A 15,122-nucleotide genomic window follows, 5' to 3' on the forward strand; every position below is an offset into this window, starting at 1 on the left:
AAAAAAAAAAAAAAAAAGAATTTGCCTTTACTTACCATTATTCTGTTAAAAGAGATTATGAATAATGCAGTTTCACAAAAGGAATAGAACAATGGTGTAAGTAAACCTCCCCATCACGTTTTCAGTGGCTTTCCTTTGAGTCTTGAACGTTTTCCACTGGGTGTTATAGTCGAGAGTCCCCCACCTCCTGAAGAAGCAAGACCTCGCAACCCTGAGAGGATGCGCTCTTGCTTGCGTTGTTTGAAGGGGCCCTGCTGCCGCGCAGTTGTCATTAATGCCACCCTCACCCCCCAGAACTGCACCACTAGGACGGAGGACACACCGATGTAATGACCATAGTAAGACCCCATGTACGTGGCTAATGAGGCAGTGACCCGACATGGCTCGGAAGCCCTGCTGGGGAGATCCCCCCCTGTCACCCCAGACCCGCTCTCCGACCTGCAGCCCCCAGGGCTCCTGGCCCTTTCCCGTTGCCACTGCGGCTTGTTGTCAGGAAATGGAATTTCAGAAAACCCCCAGATATACACTGCATTAGGTAAGGATTTCATTCTAATCGAGTCCAATGTTACTCTGGCTTTCCCTCCCGTAGTAATGCATTCCTGTCTATGAGTGAGATGAAAGGAAAGTCCACACGCCAGTTTCTTTCAGAAGCGACTGAGAGATGTGCATGTACAGGGGTGCCATGGAGCACCCGGGAAGGACCCAGGCCTGGGCAGGGAGGCGTTGGGGCCGGATCTAGGGAGCAAAGCTCTTGGAGCCCAGGCCTCTATCACCCGACTGCTGACACTGCCCTCCCATCCCTGCTCTACAAGGGGGCGGTGGTGACTACACCAGGCGCCGAAGATGCTGTTGCCCTGAAGAAACTTCAGCAGAACAGGGCCTCTCCCCTTGGAGGCCGAGCCGTGGGCCCTGCGCCCTCCCCCTCAGCCCAGCTCGGCCGAGGGCGCGTTTGCTGAGCGTCTGGCGGCCTCTACCGGAGCACCTCTGCAGAGGGCCGATCCTCCAGCCCAGAGACGACATGTGGCGCTCGGGCGAGGTGAGAGCGGGCGCGAGTGCGCCGGGGGCGCTGGGGGGCTCTGCGGCGGGCGGCGCGCGGCCCCGGGCGCGGCGCGGAGCGGAGCTGCAGGGCGGCGGCGGGAGCGCGGGGCGCAGGAGCCGCTCCGCCGGGAGTGCCGGGGAAGTTCGCGCTGGCAGCATGGGGCGGTGACGCCGCACCGGCCTTCCGCGCCTGCCAGCCGGGCGAGAGCAGGCGGAGGAGAAGGAGGATGCATCCTCACCGACGGCTCGCCTCCCGGGGCCGGCGCGCAGGGTGAGCCCTGGGCGCGCCGGGCCGGGGCAGTGGAGTAAGAGGACGCTAGCGGGGAAGAGGACCTGCGGCCTCGGCTCGGTCCGCACCCCTCTCCTCCCGGCGCCCGAGCGGCAGGCTGCGTGGCCGGGGAGGAGAGGTGCAGAGCAGGCGGGGCGCGCCGCCAGGCCAGAGCGCAAACTTTACCCTGACGACTGCGGGGCTGAAGCCGGGCGCGGGAGGGCGCGGGGTCCGGGCGGCTCATCCCTGCCGGACGGGGCACCAGGGCGCGGTGACCAGTTGGGGGTGGGGGGCACCCGCTGCCACCATCGCGGGAGCCGGAGGGGTGAGATCGCCCACCTAGAAAGCCAGCGTCAGCCCCGGGGCTCTGAGGCGCGCGGCGTCCCGGCGCTGCTCGCGGGGCGGACTCGGACCCCGCGGGGGTGTCGCGCGCGTGTCGCGCGGGCTGCTCGAGGCCAGGGGACTCGGAGCCGCCGCTGCACCGCGCGCTCCCAGCCCAGGAGGAAGGCGCTGCCTGGCGGAGCGCTTGGCTCGTACCGGGGGCAGGAGCCGGGGGGGTCTGCGAAAGCCGGGAGCGAGCCGGGGAGGGCCGGGGAGCTGGAGACCCTCCGCGCGCCGCTGCGGACCGCGCGGGTGGCCGACCGCGGGTGCCAGGGCGACCCAGGCTGCAGCTCCGCAGTGCAGCCCCCGCGCCCACCTGCCCTGGCGCGCCCGCCCTGGTAAGCCTCTGTGGGGGTCCGGGGGGTCGTGGGAGCGCAGCCTCTCCTGGGGGTCTCTGGCTCGGGGCTGAGGGGCGGCGGGAGGCGCCGCCCGGGTTTCCCGCATGCAGCGCCGCGTGCTCGCCGCCTGGCTCTGGCCCGGGCCCCGCGACGAGCCCCAGGACGCGCCCAGGCGACCACCGCATGGCACCCTGCCCTTCTTGGCAGGAGTCGCAGAAGGCCTTCGCTTCCGAGGTGGAAGTACCTGTTGTGTCTCCCAATTCCGGAGTTTGCGGGGGATGGGGGTGGGGGGTGCTTCTTGGGAAAATGCTTCTTTTCGAAGCATACTGTTCGGATGCCCGTGAGCACCTATTTGCGTTATGCGCATACTGAGAAATGCGTGTTTTCACGAAGGTTAGTCGTTGAGCCCAGGGACAATGTCTGCCTGGATCTCGAATACATTAATTAGGGTCCAGCACTGAGCGGAGAGACTTCCACAGATGCAGTGGTTAAGTTATGTAGTCACGGGGAGCGAATGCCGGGAAAGTAGCCACACTCTTTTATAGGCAGTTGTCACAGTATTGTAATCCTGCAGAAAACCTGTTTCTTAAATGTGCTTTCCCCCACTTCTTTCCACATACTTTCTCAGTGCCTTGCAGAGAGAGGAGTAGCTTGCTGGCTTTGAACGTGTGGCGTGGCAGATATTTCAGAAAGGTAAAATTACTACGCTTGTGGATTTGATGGATACAAAATACAGTCGCTCAGATAACTACAGCGTTTATTTTAGTAATTGGACTAATGGTTTATTTGATAACATACTAAAAAACAAAACACAGTATTTGAGTGGAAAACAACGAATAGGATGATTCTGCAACCTGAGTAGAAGTAAAAATAAGCCTCTTGTTACTTAGTTTTATGCTCCGACTTACTGCCCAGTGAGGGTGGTGGAAAATACCTGGTGTGCAGCTGTCCTGGGGAAGGACAACAGGCTCCTTTCTTTGCAGATTGTTGTGATAGCAGTGTGATTTGATTCCAGGAACTGTGACACAACAGCGTTGATGTTCACGTGCTTCCCCGCTTTGTGTGCTTTTCAGCTTCAAGATCAAGCTGGAGAAGGGAAGAGTTATTCCTGTATATTCACCTGCTTCAACTACTATTCTTATTGGGAATGGACAATGGAATGTTCTCTGGTTTTATCATGATCAAAAACCTCCTTCTCTTTTGTATTTCCATGAACTTATCCAGTCACTTTGGGTAAGTTACCATCTGTGCTTTTATTTTATGATGTTAGGGACACTGGTGCCTTTCAGACCTGTTACGGGAGCAGCACATCCATTGAGCAAGTCCTCGCCTGCCACCATTGCAGTCCCAAGCCCTTCACTTGTTGTAAATAAATGGAGTCATTGCCCTGACCCACGCTTTCTTCCTGAGCAAGGCTGCTCCTCACGTGGGGTCTCTGAAGTGAGTCAGAGAAAAAAAGGCAGATTATGTTTTCAGAAATGGAAGCTGAAGATGATATCCGAGTCAGCTGTGATTCTTCCTACTCAGGTTAAAACAAGATTCAGGAGTTCACATGCATGGAGGACAGTCACTGCTTGTTAGACAAGGCAGTGCCAACATTTCAGTTGCCCTCCACGGTTCCATTGTGCAATCAAAGTTGCCTTGAAAGCCAGGCCCATGCTACTTGGCACTGGAAAGGACTCACAGTGGTCCTGGCCTGAGCCAAGGCCCTAGAACTGTGACCATCTGAATGCAGGTGCAGACACCATAAACCACAGGTGCCTGAAGATCTGAAAGACACCCCTGAGGTTCTGGCACTATCATTTCCAGTAACCCCTCTTTCATTTTAGCCTTTAGTATCCATATACCAACTCTAACCTTTTTTTTTTTTTTCACGAAACTAGTGATAACCGACATCGTGGATGAATGTTCTTATGAGGCTGCTGTTCCTGTTCTGACCCGTGCCCTAGAATTGTTCTGGTTAATCAAAAGGATTGTAACTTGAAGTTGATGGTGTATAATTAAGAAATTAAATGTCAGGATGAAAGTTGCCAAGCATTAATGCTGCAAAAATGGGGTCCAGAGGTTTCACAGCCTATCCGCATTTATGTAGATTATCACAAGATGGAGAATACAGTGGCTTGGCAACAGCCTGTAGACAGCCTTTCCATCCGGGGGGAAAGAGGACATCCCCAGGACCACGATGTTTTCTGTCTGTCCTCTGTACATTTTCTGCTCTTCTGACTCTTCTGTGCAGAGGAAGGGGTGGGTATGGGGGCCTTGCTCAGGTGCAGTGGCTGGTAGAAGACAGCATTGGGACTGTAGTCCACATCCACCTGGGTGCAAGCCTGAGCCATCAGCTGAGACTTTGTCCAGCAGAGCTGAGCTAAGGAAGATGCCTGTCCCTCACCAACAGAAGCCAGGCAGTGTGTGCACTCTAACCACACTGATGGGAACAGGTGTGTGGCATGTCTCAGCCCTTTGAGCCATTCTAACTATTCCCTTGGGAAAGAGCATTGGCTATGACTCTTGCCTTGCTTATCTTGAGTGGACGCCTCCCTTCCCATGCCTTGGGATTTTTTTTTATCTGTTAAATGAAGGTTTTCCTTTACAAGTTCTCTGCAGCTGTCAAAGCCTATAAACTAGCATGTTCACAATGTTCTTCTGAATGAAATATCTGTACATCAGTGAAATCACACAGAATATTCAAATTTGTCAGCTAATGCATTAGGTAGTTGGTTTGTTTGATATACCACATATATTTGGTAGCATTTTGGTGGAGAAGAATATGTCAGGATTGCAAACTTGTATTTTCTTTAAATTATCTTGGCTAGGCCAGGCGCGATGGCTCATGCTTGTAATCCCAGCGCTTTGGGAGGCCGAGCGGGGGGCAGATCCCCTGAGGTCAGGAGTTCAAGATCAGCCTGGCTGACATGGTGAAACCCCATCTCTATTAAAAATACAAAAATTAGCCAGGCATGGTGGCGCATGCCTGTAATCCCAGCCACTTGGGAGGCTGAGGCAGGAGAATCGCTTGAACCCGGGAGGTGGAGTTTGCCGTGAGCCGAGATCATGCCACTGCACTCCAGCCTGGGCGACAGAGCAAGATTTTGTCTCAAAAATGAAACAAAACAAACAAAGAAAATCTTAGCCAAATGTATTATGAATTTGCATTGAATAAGCATGAAATGGTTTTACTCCCTGGTAGATGCAGGTGTGAAATAGGAAGTAATGTGTATAAGGAGTTTAGCCCCAAGAAGCAGGTATGCTTTCTTACTTAGTTCTGTAGCTTTCTGAGGTCATCTTCAAAATAGAGGGGTATCTTAGTCCCTGAAAGCTAACACTGAGTAAGTGGTAGAATACCCCTCAAACTTTCCAGAAAATTAACTGTTGGAGCAGTTTTTAATCTTTTAGGTATATGGCCAGTAGTCCATCATAAAACAACACTGACTAACTGCAGCAAATATGTGAGATACAGAATACGATAATGAAAGGAATCTCTTTAATTCCACTACCCGGAGACAACCATGCTTCCCATTTGGTGCACTGACTTCCCCTTGCTTCTGTGCGTGTTTTTTATACAGTTGGGATCAGGCTGTGCAGTTTGGCACTGTGCTTTTTTCATATCCAATACATTATCACAATTTCTTTAAAATGTATTATTTTAAATGGCTGCATATTTGACAGGGCAAGAGTGCCTTGTGTTAGCTTCTTCCCTAATTGGAGAAGTTTACGTAGTGAATGATTTTGCTGTTATAAATTTTCCTGTAGTGAACGTATTTGGCTGACAAGTTTTCTTAGGTATATGAGATTATTTATATTAGAAGATATTTTTGTAAGAGGAATTTTACATCAGGTTCTTTGAGCACTTTTCACTCTTGACCCTGCGCGCCCAATTGCTTTTGAAGAAGTGGGTTTCTAGCAAAGTGGGAAGCCAGGTTCACACATTCTGGCCAGCAGGGCATGTTTTTCAACAGCCACAAAAGACATCATAAAATACATCAAGCCCCTATTTATTTCCCTTCCTATAGGAGACTCCTCTGACTTGTATATTATCTAAATGGACTTAAGAATAATTGTGTCAAATCCCGATTGAAGTTTCCTAATATTTAGTTAACTTTAAATCTTGAAAAAATAGCTACCACAACGTGGAGCACCTGTCTTTATGTTTCGTGTTTTGGTTTTGGATGAATCCTAGAAGCCACTGTATGAGCTGAGCACCGTTAGCCCATCTTCTAGCTTGGAAGGAGGGAGGATGAATGCCTAACCTCGGAAGTCAGGAGTCCTTACTAGGAGCTTCCTGTGTGACTCCGCCCCCTGTCACTTCTTGGACTCCCTGACTTGAATGCACACAGTTTGCAGGGTAGCTCTGGATCAAACCAGTCTAGACAAGAGGGAACATAATTCTAAAAGGTAGTCCCTGCTTCAGAGTGGAGAGAGTTTTCAGTACTTGGGGATTAGGGGGAGAAAAGAGTCTGGGTAAGCTGTTTCTTTTCCTTCCAAAGAAAGAGTTTATGTGATTGGGTTCGAAAGAAAGGGGAAAGGAGAAGCATCAAAGGGTTTAATTTGAACCTGATTCTAGGACAAGAGAAGCGCTGACTCCTGAGAGGCCAGAGAACTGGCAGAGGGTGAGGAGGGCTCTAGAGAATCAGGCAGGGAAGAAGAAGGAAAAAGAAAAAGAGTAGGGCTATGTGCATGGACCAAGTTGAGATGCAGTGTTTGTGAAACGTGTGACACTGGCAGTTGGAAAATTTATAGATGTGATAAGTGCAATGTACTTGGTGATTATATAGGATAACTGATGTGAAATTGCTTTGAAATACATGAGTGTTCTTCTCCTTCTCTTGGTCATATTCTAAATTTGATTGGAGTCACCAGTAGCTCATTTTCAATAGTCTTTCTAATTCTTCTGTTAGTTTTAACTTATGGAACAGAGACCGAGTCAAGCGTACAATACAATAAGGCCCTTTTTGGAGACTCGGCCCTGTGCGAAGGTAGTTTGATGACCTGGGATTATTTGAAGCATTATATTTATTTTAGTAAGACCAGTAAACAAAAGTACATAGTATAGAAAAACCAGTGCAGAAACAATATTGGCACCAATATAATGTCAAAACACATAATATTAAATTTAAACTGGAATTAATTTATCATCATTAAGAAAATCATACTTTATCAGACCTGATAGACCAGTGACAACTGTGAGATAAAATTGAGGATTATCAGCTTAATAATAAGGTAAAGTCTGAGTCCATTGATTTTATTGTCAAATATATTTTGGAGGTTTACTGATTGATAAAACATCTGTTGAACAATTTTAATATGTGGAAGCCGCAACTCAAATAGACTTTGGAAAACAATATTTTATAAGCAGCAATTAAAAGTAGGTTCTTGCAGAAGTGGCTTTTGAACATGAACAGATAGAGTCTTCTTTATCTATATACACAAGTGTGCCAGTGTGGACCTTTGTTTTAGTGAAGAGAACCATTCCATACGCTCACTCAAGGACAGTTCCCTTCTTTTAAGTAGAGCAGAAAGTACATTCTGTCTGAATCACGCAGGTACTCATGATATCTTTTTAAATGGAAAGTTCTCCCTTGTGAATCCCCAGATGACAAATTCTTCCTGCACCATAGCTGCGGGTTCATGAGGCCTGGGACAAACAGTTATGGTAACAATTCTAAAAGCACTCAGAAAGCCCACTGAAGCAGGGAGTGGGAACACAAGTGGTGGCACACCTAAAGGCTTCAGCGACCCCCGGAGAGCCAAAAGGCAGTTCTCGCATATGGCAAAAAAATGTAGGTGGTTAAAACAGGGCTATAGGGGAATGTCCAACATGTTTTTAAAGGTACCCAAAGAAAATAATTCCCAGTTATCTGCTTTATAAAGGAAACTTCAGCGTGTTCAGCAGGCACTGAGCAGGCAGGAGACTCGGCCAGCGCAGCTCTCCGCCAAGACTGTCTGGCAGTCAGCTCGGGAGTGAGTCACTGACTCCCTTCAAGGGGAGAAGGAGCATGTGGGCTTTCGGGTTTTTACAAAGGTTCAGATTGCATAAGATGCTCATTTTAATTAATGAGAAATTTCAGAGGAAAGTACTAGAAGCAAAAATAAAAAGAAATCTCATCAGAGAAGTCTGGTGGTAGCAACAGTAATTATCAGCCTGTATACGAGTATATCTCCTTAATATTTAATTTACACAAAATTCTTGATTTGCAGGTGAAAAGAGCTCAGGTGTCAGAGCTTAGATAACTGTGTCCAAGTTTCACCATCTGAAAGTGGTAAAAGCAAGGGATCCCTGAGAATGCAGGCTGGGCTAGCGCGCTCCACTGCAAGGCCTGCCCCAGAATGTCCTAATTTTTATTATAGTGCCCTGAAAAGGGACAGAATGGGGGGAGGACTATATATGGGAAACCAAAGAATATCCTACTCTAGAACTCACATGTTACCACTATGAAAACATTGTCTACTGCAGCCCGAATAAACTCCAACACGGAATATAGATTGTGAACTGGAATACTGTGGAGAAAGATCATTTGCTAGTGAGAGTAAGACCTGCAGTGAAACAGGCTTCAGCAGTTCATTGAAAACTCTATTTTATTTGTATTTATTTAACAACTTATTTTAAAATCAAAAGGCCAACCTAAAAGTGAATGAAGCACAGAACCAGTTAATTTTCAGTTTTAACAAGAACAATTGGGCCATCACGGTACTGTCAGTTCGGTTCCTGTTTCAGGACCACTGGTGAATATTTAGGATGGCATTAAGTGTCATTTTGACAGAGGGCAGTGTAGCTGCCTGGCTTCGATCTCTGTCCACATGCTCTCTGTGTGACGTCAGAAGAGTTACTTCACCTGCCTGCAACTCAGTTTCTAATCTCAATGTGGGATTAATCATGGGTCCAGGATCACAAGGCTGGTATGAAGGATCAATTGCCAACCTATGCCAAATGCTTAAGCAATCCCAGGTCTGTGTCAGGGGAGGGTATGCTAAGTGCACCAAGCCATTCTGGGTTCTGTGACCAGGAGACTCCTGGGGTTTACCGGACCCAGAGTGTGAGATGGTGCCTGGCCTCAGCCTGAGCACAGCAAGGTCATTGCCTTGTCCACATCTGCAATGTCTCCCTCGAAGGGGCATCCTGGGGGACGTTGCCCTGCAGCTACACTAATGTGGACTGTGCCCTCACCATGCACCAGGCACTGTTCCAGGTACTGAGATGCACAGAGCAGAGCAGGGGCAGAGTGGGGCTTGCCTCCCAGGAGGGTACACTCTGGTGTGCATTGAATAAGTGTCAGTAGGTTATGATGATTGCTATGAAGAGTAATTCAGAGTAAGAGACAGTGCGTGTGCTGGAAAGAGATGCTTGAGCAGAGATCTGAGGGAGGTGAGGATGTGAGCAAAGCTGTTGGCAGAGAAACCTGAACTGGCAGGAGGAATGGCGGGTGAATCCCAGGCTGTGTGGCAGGTGCATGCTTGACGTGTTAGGAACAGCGGAGGGGCAGGCGTGAGGAAGTGGGAGACGGGGAGGAAGCGTCGTCAGGGAGGAAGGGCTGGGGTTGGGATCACATTCCGAAAGTGCTATAGGCCATGCAGGGGAGCATCAGGAAGGACAGTTGACTTTTATCTGGAAGGGCAGAGAGGGCCACTGAGTGGTTTTGGGTAGGTTTGAAACATGATCCAATTTAGATGTGATAATGATGTGACTTAAACGTTGAAGCTCACTCTGAGTGCAGAGTGAAAGAATAGAATGGAATCTGGAGTGAGATGAGAGGGGGTTAACCCAAGACTCAGTGGGGACAGTGAAGAGATGATTGCAGTGGCCCAGGGGAGTGGCTGTTTTGGCCAGCAGCATTAGTTGATGGGTTATTGTGGGCATGAAGGAAAGAGAGAAGTCAGGGATGACCCCTAGGTATTTTACTAGAGAACCGGACAGGTTTACCTGCCTATGATCGAGCTGGAAAGGATAGTAGGGAAGAGGTTTGGGTACAGAAGGTCACAGGTGCAGTGGTGGTATGGGAAGCCCCTGGAGACACCACTAGGTCTCCCTCTGGAGAGGGATTGGGCTGGAGGTGTGGACCTGAGGTGTTTCCATACTTTGGGAGGTATTTAAGCCACTGGTTTGGATGAGACAGTCAGAGGTTAAGTGCAGACAGAAAGGAAAGGGTGTCTGGATTGTGCCCTGGGGCATGTTTGTGTTCTGAGGTCAGGAAGGTAACTGGCAGCAAGACTGAGGGGAAGAGCCATGCCCTGAGGCCAAGTGGAAAGGGGTTGTAGGAATGTTGCCCACAGGTCAACTAAGCTGAGGACCAAGACTTGATCTTCAGATTTGGCCATGTGGAGTTCATTCCTGGCCTCCAGAAGAGAAGCTTCCTTGGGATGCAGGTAGTGAAGGCCTGGCAGAGTGATTGCAAGAGAAGGGAGGGGAGGCAGCGGGGGTTGCTCATATGGACAAATCTCCCAGTGAGTTTTCAGGAGAAGACGGGCAAAGAATGGAGCAGTGATGGGAACAGAATATGGGGTGAATGAAAGGCTCTTTGAAAGAGCGGTGGTATTAGAGCAGATGTGCTTGCTGATGGGTATGGCAAGAGAATGGGGAGAATGTGTGTAAGGAATGGGATGGAACATCACTGTTTCATCACCTATACAGGACCCCCAGTGTGGCTGGGAGGAGGGACAGGGCTGAGTCTAGGAAGGAGGGCAGGGTGGGAGAGGTGGCTCTGGCCTGTGGGGCCATAGGGCTTGGGTTTTACCTTGTGGACAGCAGGATTCTGAGTTGGGCAGCAGTGCCAAGGGCAAGAATGGAGAACCTCCATGAAGAGTGAGGAATACACTTCAGTAGGATTTCAGGAGCTGCAGGGAGAACTGGGGATTTTAGGATTTGGCAGGAATATCAGAGAGTTCTAGCATGATGTTCCATGGCACAGACTCAGAGCCTTATAAAACAATATGGTGCCTGTCCATGTTTTCCACCTTAAGAGGGGAAAGCTGTTATTTGGAACCCTGGGATTGACCCTCACTGTCCAGCCAGTGTCCATCTTGGTTTTGTTTTTCTGTTACATTGTTGTTGTTTTTCTAATATGGTGCTTAAGTGATGGGTAATAGGCATTTGAGGAAAACATCACACAGTGGTGCCATTTAGAGGTACTCATTTAATTACCTGAAAGTAACAGACAAATAAACAGAAGAGGCATTTTTCAGAAGTCATTAAATACTGGGGAAGAACAAAATTTAAGAAGACAGATAAGCTACAGCTTAAAAAAAGCCCAGTTCAACATCCAAAGTAATTTCCAGTCAAAATATGTCTGCAGTTGCCATTATCGAACTCACTGAATGTAAGTCAGAAGTAGTCATCCATATAAGGAAGATTACATCACAAAGAAGCACATCACACACTGCCTTCACTAGCACCCGTGGTGGAATGACAGTACCGAAAAGATTTTTTCTTCTCCAGAAGTGACGCCACAACTTGTACTCTTTCAAGTACCAAATAAGGAAAATGTTGGAACTGAGAATATGGCATAAATGGGACATGTTTTGTAGAGAATATGCATTCAATATAAGGAAATAATTCCTATTTTAAGAGAACCTAGTGAATTAACCCAGACTAAAATTGAAGGGTAAGTCACCAAATTTTCAAGTATTTCTGTTATGTCTAAGACTGTTGTTAGTAATAGGGATATAATCTCAGCTCACAAAAATTCACTTCCCCAAAGAACAGGGCCTTTACTTGTCCTTGAAGCACTCGTGGACTCCGGTGGACCTCAAGATGAGCAGAGCTCCTGGGCTGTACTCAGTGCAGTTAAGAAAAGCAGAAGTGGAGTGCCGGCTAGTCCAGGCTGCCTGCTGACCCTAAACGGAGTGAGCGCTTTATGGGCTGAGGACATCTTGGTTTCCACCTGTAGGACTCATCCGTCACACGCTGCATATTATTGCTCACCAAAGGCATAGCCCTGGATTTCTGTGTTATTTTGTTTTTCAAGTGCTTTCAATGAGCCAAAATGGAACAAAGGAAGCTGAAATTCCTCCTTAGCCTAGCAGCAGTTCTTGAAGATCATGCAACTTGATAGAGGCGCTAGCCAGTTCCCCAGGCATCTGTGAAGGTCTCCTGTATGAAGGCACTTACGCACCAGGGGCTGAGAAAACACAGCATTTGCCTTCTATGATACAGCACGGGCCTTTCTCTCCATGGCTGTGAAAGCGGTGTATTTCATAACCACGCACTGCAAATGAAGCATTTTTGAGGATGGTCTATGGACAGAGGAGGGCCTCCAGTTCATGAAAAAACAAAAAACAAAAACCCTCTGCTCCTACCCTGATAGGCATCATCAGACCTTTTTAAGAATCTGATTCTTCCCTCCTAGAGGCTATCTTCAGTTAATACAGCAAGGACAACACTGCAAATCCCCAGCCATGGCCCCGTCATACAAAGAAAGGTCTACAGATAAATGCAAAAGGCAGTTATGGCAGGGAAGGGCAGACACTGAAATTCCTCCAAGAAAAGTGTAATTATGTGCAAATGTGTGTAGATATACTGAAACTAACGAAAATAGTTTTGATCAAGAAGTAGAATCCGAGCTTTGAAATTCTTAAGCATAGCATTCTATTCCGTCACTGTGGGAAATGATTAGGGTATTTGTGAGTGGGATTCAGAGCCCAGTGGGATGGTGTTTCCCTAAAGCTGGCAGAGCAGTGGGTCTTTATCTCCGCTTCTGGAGAGAGCCACGGAAAACAATACTCACAGAGACATCACGTGGCTGCACAGCCTCCAAATGGTCAATCATGAAGTCAAGCCTTTGTCTCTGGACAGCCAGGGCTGTTACCATCTAAGACAATTTAGGAACATTTTCACAACAGAGAATGGAGTAGCTTAGAAAACTTTAATTTCAACATTAAGATCTGCTTTTTCTACTAGTACCTCAATTGGTAAGATGAAGAGACAGCAAAGACCTTCCAAAAATTGAGCACCTGGACGTGGTCTAAAATTGAGTTGCAAACTCGATGACAATTATGAAGTCCATGAGAAGTGCATCATGAGGCCAGATCTGGTTTGATAAATAGTTACACAACTGAGCAGGTACAAAATATAACCTTCTTTTTTCCTCCCGCAAAACCCTGAAGAAGCAGGCTGTTCACTGGGAGGAGCTATGCTAGGCTTAGTGCTTTGTCTTTCCGAAGTGTGCAACTACCATGGATGTTGGAGAAAGGGGAATTTAATGTTTTTAAATATGAAATCACAGAGTTAAAAAAGTATACGTCTGTGGGCTCCATACTAACAGGAATGAATTTTAGCTTGTTAGAGCTTCAAGTATATGCATTTTTATGGTGATGTGAAAATTAGATCAAAAGAGCATTATTCTTTTATTCTTTATTCTTTTATTCTATTCAAAAGGGAATAGCTTTAGAGCCAGCAAAGAATTGATCTCTTAGATGCAATCAATGAAAATGACTGACTTTTAAGAACAGGGTGGAGCAGGCCTGCATCGATTCTGACCTCAGCATCTCTCCATGGCTGGTGGCTCTCAGCTCTGATTTCAGCCTTTTCATGGGTGAGAAAACACTTTAAGCAGAGCTAGGGCCCCACAGCCGGGCACTTCAGGGAAGTACCAGGAATCACATATTCTTCTCCCAAGTGCCCAGGGCGCTCCCTTCTTGGGAACCACAGCTGGCTTTCAGTTTGGTAAGTCCCCTTGAAGCCAAATTTGCAGTCAAGTGCTCAGTAATTCAAAAGCAGTTGCTATTTGCACATCTGAAAGCAGCTGTAGAAACCTGAGGTGGGATCCATTCTCTTCAGCTGTGGGGCTGTCTTCTGGGCATGTGGCCTCTCTGTCCCCCCAGATACCATCCTCAGTTTATCTAGATCTGCTAAGGCAGTTTCTAGTTTTGTTCTGCTCATACTACATAAGCTTTTGGAATCTGGGTAACTTGATTGAACAAACAAAAAATGTTCTTATGTCTTCCCTGAGGCTCAGCCCACTCTTCTTGAGGGTTTATTGGGTGACGCTGGGTCCTAGAGAATGTGCTGTGAGCTCGCACACTGAAGGGGCAGGGCCCCAGAGATGACACAGACTCCATCCTATCTGTCACTCACTCTCCAATCCTGGCATATTATTCACAGCACAAATGCTCCCAGTCCAACTAAGGATGCAGTGAGGTTTGGAAACAGCAACCTCGGAAAGTTTCTCAGCGTCCCCTCCACGCCCCAGCCCCCGGTTCAGGGGACTCTAGCAATACGAGAACTTGGTTTTTGTGTGTTTAAACCAAACTTCTGAAATCCTCTGTGAGTGGATTAGGCTCTTCCAGTCCATGCACAGTGGCTAATTGGTTGTTAAAAATGGCTAAAATATTGACATAAACCAGCTCCTTAGAATCACAGAATGATAGACTTTGAGCCTCAGGTTAGGTGGTTGGATAACTAGCCCCAAGCAGAGTATCCTTGGATGTTGGAGAACTGAGGTGTGTCGAGGCCAAACAATCCCCTAGGCAGTATGGGAGCTGTGTTCTCAGATCCTTGTCTCAGGAGACAAGCCTCCACGTGACTCCCTGGTTTCTGTATCTTGAGAAGAATTTGTAAGAAATAATATGTTTTAACGCTTCCTCTTGTTTCTCTTTTTGAAAGCTTTTCACAGATGCCAACCAGTTCAGTGAAAGATGAGACCAATGACAACATCACGATATTTACCAGGATCTTGGACGGGCTCTTGGATGGCTACGACAACAGACTTCGGCCCGGGCTGGGAGGTGAGTGTGCTCTCCTCAGCTGAGCGCAGCAAGGATCCGGGAAGGGCTTACGTCTCGTCTCAAGCTTGTGTTTGCGCTGATTCTAACAATTCCTAAAAGAGCTTCCCTGCCAGGATTTTGGTATGATGGCTGTTCCACTCTTGCCAAGAATCATTCATCCTTTGTTATTTTCTAGACGCAAGATCCTTTGTTATTTCTAGGTGGAAGAAGCTGGGGGAAGTGGTCTCTCCAAAGCATCTTTGCAAAATCCCCTCTTCCCAGATAATCTTTATGTCTAGTCTCGTTAACTTAAGGAGGAACCAGCTTTTAGGTGTTACTAAAGCTGAGATTACACTATGTTAAGAAATAATATAAAATCAATCTCATAGTCTTGTATCTATGCG

At 47.8% G+C, this 15,122-nt stretch overlaps 1 protein-coding gene across 3 annotated transcripts in view; it reads left to right on the forward strand.

Annotated features, from left to right (window-relative positions):
- The first annotated feature begins 646 nt into the window (after positions 1 to 646).
- The window catches only part of GABRA5 (gamma-aminobutyric acid type A receptor subunit alpha5), an 89,238-nt gene continuing 74,762 nt past the window's right edge, over positions 647 to 15,122 (forward strand). The window contains exons 1-4 of one of the 3 annotated variants that reach the window (XM_032175235.2): positions 647 to 1,309; positions 2,654 to 2,718; positions 3,099 to 3,258; positions 14,618 to 14,739. In XM_032175235.2, coding sequence (XP_032031126.1) covers positions 3,173 to 3,258; positions 14,618 to 14,739 — 208 coding nt within the window. In that variant the 5' untranslated portion in view covers positions 647 to 1,309; positions 2,654 to 2,718; positions 3,099 to 3,172. Of the gene's footprint in view, positions 1,344 to 2,653; positions 2,719 to 3,098; positions 3,259 to 14,617; positions 14,740 to 15,122 lie in introns of all 3 variants that reach the window. The other 2 variants (XM_032175236.2, XM_032175237.2) reach the window with 2 other exon arrangements.

This window comes from Hylobates moloch, unplaced genomic scaffold (genome assembly GCF_009828535.3).
Source record: "Hylobates moloch isolate HMO894 unplaced genomic scaffold, HMol_V3 SCAFFOLD_14, whole genome shotgun sequence".
Taxonomy (NCBI): domain Eukaryota; kingdom Metazoa; phylum Chordata; class Mammalia; order Primates; family Hylobatidae; genus Hylobates; species Hylobates moloch.